This window comes from Orycteropus afer, unplaced genomic scaffold (assembly GCF_000298275.1).
Source record: "Orycteropus afer afer isolate SDZICR_OR568_19922 unplaced genomic scaffold, OryAfe1.0 scaffold00309, whole genome shotgun sequence".
Lineage (NCBI taxonomy): Eukaryota > Metazoa > Chordata > Mammalia > Tubulidentata > Orycteropodidae > Orycteropus > Orycteropus afer.
In genome coordinates, this window is record NW_006921896.1 from 4,142,607 (window position 1) to 4,148,830 (window position 6,224).

Below are 6,224 nucleotides of genomic sequence, written 5' to 3' on the forward strand. Positions count from 1 at the left end.
TACCACCTCAGAAACCCAAGGAGGGGTCACTATGAGTCAGGTCTGACTCAATGGCACATAACAACAACATTCAATCTGTATGCTAAGCAAATAATCTGAGAAGCAGGACTATAAAAAGAACTCAGCATTAGGATTGAAGGAAGACTCATTAACAACCTGTAATATGCAGATAACATAACACAACATTCCTTGCTCAAAGTTAGGAGGACTTGAAGTATTTACTGAGGTAGATCAAAGACTACAGCCTTCAATATGGATTACACCTCAACATAAAGAAAAAAAAATCCTCACAACTGGACCAATAAGCAACATCACAATAAAGGGAGAAAAGATTGAAGCTGTCAGGGACTTCATTTTACTTGAATTCACAATCAACATCCACGGAAGCAGCAGTCAAAAAATCAGACGTCATAGTGCACTGGTCAAATCTGTTGCAAAAGACTTCTTTAAAGTATTAAGGAGCAAAGATACCACTTTGAAGACTAAGGTGCACCTGACCCAAGCCATGGTATTTTCAATTGCATTATAGGCAGGTGAAAGCTGTTGTTGTTGTTATGTGCCATCGAGTCGCACCTGACTCATAGCAACCCCTTCTTGGGTTTCTAAGGCAGTATCACTACAGAAGTAGCTTGCCCAACCTTCCTTCTGAGGAGTGGTTGTTGGGTTTGAACTGCCAGCCTTCTGGTTAGCATTCAAGTGCCTTAGGCACTATGCTATGAAAGCTAGAAAATAAATAAAGAAGACTGCAGAACTGACACATTTGAATTGTTGTATTGGTGAGGCATACTGAAAATACCATGCACTGCATGAACAAATCTGTCCTGGAAGAAGTTCAGCCTGAATGCTCTTTAGAAGTGAGAATGGCCAGACTTCATCTCACCTATGTTGGTCGTGTTGTCAGGAGAGCACAGACCCTGGAGAAGGATATCATGCTTGGTAAAGTAGATGATGAGCAAAAAAGAAGACCCTCAACAAGATGGACTGACACCGTAACTACAATGATGGGATCAAGCATAACAAGGATTGTAAGGGTGGTGCAGGACTGGGCAGTATTTTTTGTGTTGTACATAGGGTTGCTATGAGTTGAAGATGACTTAACAGCACCTAACAACAACTAACCAATCATTTGGTGGGAGTTCAAAAGACCATATAAAGTAACTGAGTGCCTCGAAGCAGGATATCTTATAGATAGAATAAAATTTCTATCTATTTTATTATAATGTTAACTAAGTAATGTTAACTAAGTGATTTTCACTTTGTTTATAAGGTTACTCATCTTTGGGATAGCTATTATTCCAGTAAGCAAAAGAATATAGCTCCCATTGTAAATTTAAAAACTGCCTTTTGGAAATAAAGCAATAGTGCATGAATTTGGATGTGTGATTCTTCTGGTCTGGCCCACTCTCAGCAAGCTGAATATTGGAGTTATAGGCATTCAAGATTAAAACAGGTTTCTGACATTGAAGCCCAGCATGAGATCTGATCTAAATCATATACATCAGTATCTAAACAGCTTTATATAAACATTACTGCAAACCTGCATGCAGAATGATACGATACTCTGTTTATAAATACACTCAGGATTCAAATTTCCAAACTTAAAAATTCAATTATACTATCTCAAAAGTAATATGGCAGAATCTGTCTTGGTCAGGGTTTCTCAACTTCAGCACTATTTATATTATTAGGATAATTCTTCCTTTCAATGCACAGGGTTGTCCTGTGCTTTATAAGATGTTTAGCAGTTTCCCTGGCATCTAACCACTACATGCCAGTAGTATGCCTTAGTGTGATAACCAAAAACCAAAAATGTCTCTAGATTTTGCTAAATGTTCTTTGTTAAGTGATTCCTCCAGAGGTGAAAATTCTGTGGGTAAATAAATCAAACTGGTAAACTTAGTTGCCCCATGCTTTATTTACGTTTCTTTAACAGACTCACTCTACTTTATTCTTTCCTTTTATTAGGGAAAAAAACAAACAAACAACCAAGCACAAACACACACCAAAAACACTTTACAGAACAATACCAAGAGAATATTAGCTGATACAATAGAACTTTTGGAATTATTTCTAGAGGTGAAACTTCATGGTGAAATATGGTGTAGAACTGCTCCTCAGATAAGCAGGTCAGAGAGCAAATTCTCTTGGATTCTCTGGCAAAACTTCAGAAACTCAAAGTGTATCTGACTCACTAGAACACGTGGACAAAGCCTGCTTCCAAATTTGGCTTACCTCTGCAAGTCGCACTAATACCTGGGGCACAGCACTTCACTGGAGGACTCTGTCTTGGGAGGACAGCAGGAGGACTGAGCCACAGGAGAACAGTAGAGAGCAGAAGCCATGCACATTGTCTTGTATTACCTCCAGGTTCTGGCCATCATCATCTACTCCTACTTGGAGTCATTGGTGAAGCTCTTCATTCCCCAGAAGAGAAAATCTGTGGCTGGGGAGATAGTTCTCATCACTGGAGCTGGACATGGGATAGGCAGGGCAACTGCCTATAAATTTGCAAAAGAGAAGAGTAAACTGGTGCTGTGGGACATTAATAAGGTAATGGATTCATCTGCCCATTTCTTTTAAAGTCACAGACTAAGACATATATTTAAAAGAAAAAAAAAACAAAACGATTACGTGCAGCATCTGTTCATCTTTGTATTATTTTTCAAACTCCCTAGAGCCTTATTCTACATGTGCACTGGGTGGATTAGATGCAGGGAACCCAAGTGAGATCTAAGCAGTGATTTTGATGCTATGGTATGCAGGTTAATAACAGTCTTAGGCAACAGGCTCCTTTCAAGATGTTTAAATTAGGCAAGTCACTTAATTTCTTTCTGCCTCAGTTTCCATATCTCTGGAATGGGTATAATACCTCACGAGATGGTCAGCAAACTATAGCCATGGGTCAAATCCAGCCTGTGGGCAGCCTGTTGCACTAAGAATGTTTCTTAACATTACTAAAGTGCTGTAAAAATTTTAAAAAAAGAAAGAAAGAAAAATATGTGCCATAGCCTTTTGTGCCTTCCCCCACATCCAATCCTAAAATATTTACTACCTGGTCCTTTATAGAAAGTTTGCCGATCGCTGGTCAAGAGAATTAAATGACTGAATTATTTTAAGTGCTTAGAACAGTGCCTGGCACTTGGTAAACAGGACGCACGTTAAATAAAATCTACATGTAGTGAGTCATGTTTTCTCTTAGGTATTCACATTTTGCTTGTGTTCTTATTTGTAAACATTTAATAAGTTACCCAACATAAAACTAAAGTGACTGAAATCTTGTATCATTTTCCCTAAACTTGTGAATTATAGTAAGGCCATGAAAATATATATAGAAAAGTGTTTACAAGATTTTAAGATTGGAAAAATTGTGGTTTTTTTTTGAGAATCAGATTTTCCACAAATCATAGAAGAATGTTAATTGCCATTATATTATCCTCTCATTTTCTTTGTCATCATATCTATTTGATGCCTATTTTCCTAGGACCTTCTAAAATGCCTTCTTATCTTAGAGAACTAATTCCTGTTTCTTTTGGGACAATGAAGAATATTGTACAAGAATAGGTTGATACACATTTATTTAACAGAAATGCATACTTATATGGTAGATGACCTGGTATATATGAAAATGATTTGGCATTGCTTTGCTCCTTGAAGAGAATCTAATGAACTTTCTAGAAGAAAAGAATACATAAATTAAGAAAATTGAAGTTTACTGTTTTCAGGCATTTTTCAACAAATATTAATAAGTTTTCATTGATGAAGAAGTATAATAGAAATAAGTATAAGTAAGTATACATCCATGAATCTAACCTTAGGATCTCTTTCCAGGTATATATTTTTGGGAAAATCACGGGTATTTATTACTTTTTTTTTTTCATTTTAAACTTTCCAGAAATAAAAGTAAAATTAGAAAGAAGTCATTAAAAATGATTTGAATAAGATTCTGCCTAAAGGATGAGTAATTTAATCTTGCAAGTTCTCTTTGGATTTTTTGGTTAGATATTTAAAATATTAAATGATTCACTCTAAGGTTATAAATGTAACTTTCATTACTTATAGTCCAGAAAGATGTCAACGGCCCTTATCTGTTGCAGCTGGCTCCTTTTTCTTTACAAGATGAGGGTCAGTTTAGCAATTTGGTCTTTATTCCATCTAAATTGCTGCTTCAGAAATACAGTGATAAGTGGAGTAAACAACGCACACTGGAGTTGAAGCTAAAGCAAGCATTTTACTTACAAAGAAAGCATCAGTGCTATCATTGAGTTATAAGACTGAAGAATTTTTATTTCTTCAATCAACATATCTGATGAAAGCTCTGGTTATTAATGTGCTCTACTGACCTTGAAATTAGAGAGAAAAGAGAGTAAGTACTGGTTCTTCTTACAATCTGGCAGTAATCAGCTACCAGCTGAAGCCTAACTCAGTAAAAGTCTCTCTTTTCCTTTTATTCCTCTTCAAACCCCGAAAAGGCTATGTGAGGAGACATTAACTCTGCAACTAAAAGCCTTAATTTCTGTTAGGATACACTCTGGGATTTCAGACATCTCCAGAGTTTTAGCCCATAGTAGTAAAATACACCAGCACTCATCTGTCAGTTTGTCGTGCTGTGGTAGCTTGTGCATTGTTGTGAGGCTGGGGGTTATGCCACTGGTATTTCAAATACCAGCAGGGTCACCAATGGTGGGGACAGATTTCAGCGGAGCTTCTAGATGAAGACAGGCTTGGAAGAAGAAAGGGACCATATGCTTCTCAAAGAACTGGCCAGTGAAAACCTTATGAGTAGCATTGAAACACTGTCTGATACATTACTGGAAAACTTGGTGAGTAGTCCTGAAACATTGTCCAATATAGTGCCAGAAGATGAGCCCCTCAGGTCAGAAGGCACTCAAAATATGAGCTGGGAAGAACTGCCTCCTCAGAGTACAGCCAACTTTAATGATATGGATGGAATATTTTTGGGACATCCATTTGCTGACGTGGCACTCAAAATGAGAAGAAACAGCTGGAAACATCCATTAATAATCAGGACATAGAATGAACAAAGTATAAATTTAAGAAAATTGGAAGTTGTCAAAAATGAAATGGAACACATGAACATCAATGTCCCAGGCATTAGTGAGCTGAAATGGACCAGTTTTGGCCATTTTGAATCAGACAACCATATGTTCTACTATGTCAAGAATGACAAATTGAAGAGGAATGGTGTGGCACTCAGGGTCACAAAGAATGTTTCAAGATCTATCCTGAAGTACAATGCTGTCCATGATATGATAATATCCATAGGCCTACAAGGAAGACCAGTTAATACTACTATTATTCAAATTTATGCACAAACCACTAAAACCAACGATGAGGACATTGAAGGTTTTTACCAACTTCTACAGTATGAAATTGACCAAACATGCAATCAAGATGTGTTGATCATCACTGGTGATTGGAATGTAAAAGCTGGAAACAAAGAAGAGTCATGAGTAGTTGGAAAATATGGCCTTGGTGATAGAAATAACACTGGAGATCACATGATACAATTTTGCAAGACCAATGACTTATTCATTGCAAATACCTCTTTTCAACAACACAAGTGATGGCTATACATGTGGACTTTGCCAGATGGAGTACATAGGAATCAGATTGACTACATATGTGGCAAGAGGTGATGGAGAGGCTCAATATCTTCATCTAAAACAAGGTCAGGAACTAACTGTGGAACAGACCATAAACTATTCATATGCAAGTTCAGGTTGAAGTTTAATACAATTAAAAGAAGTCGACGAGACCCAAAATATGACCTTGATTATATCCCTCCTGAATTTAGAGACCATCTAAAGAACAGATTTGATGCATTGAACACCAATGACCAAAAACTAGAGGAATTGTGGGATGACATCAAGAACATTATCCATGAAGAGAGTAAAAAGTCATTATAAAGACAGGAAAGGAAGAAAAGAGAAAAATGAATGTCAGAAAAGACTCTGAAACTTTTACTTAAATGGAGAGTCACTAAAGTAAATGGAAGAAATGACAAGATAAAAGGCTGAGCAGAAGATTTCAAAGAGCAGCTTGAGAAAGCAAAGCCAGTTACTATAATGAAATGTGCAACGACCTGGAGTTAGAAAAACAAAAGGGAAGAACACACTCAGCATTTCTCAAGCTGAAAGAACTGAAGAAAAAATTCAAGCCTTGAGTTGCAATGTTGAAAAATTCTATAGGCAAAATATTGAATG

At 36.9% G+C, this 6,224-nt stretch overlaps 1 protein-coding gene across 1 annotated transcript in view; it reads left to right on the forward strand.

The window, feature by feature from the left end:
* The first annotated feature begins 2,340 nt into the window (after window positions 1-2,340).
* LOC103206265 (17-beta-hydroxysteroid dehydrogenase 13) overlaps window positions 2,341-6,224 on the forward strand; it is a 35,003-nt gene continuing 31,119 nt past the window's right edge. Inside the window, exon 1 of the mRNA XM_007951708.1 lies at window positions 2,341-2,550. Within this exon, the coding sequence (XP_007949899.1) occupies window positions 2,341-2,550 (210 nt within the window). The remainder of the gene's footprint in view (window positions 2,551-6,224) is intronic.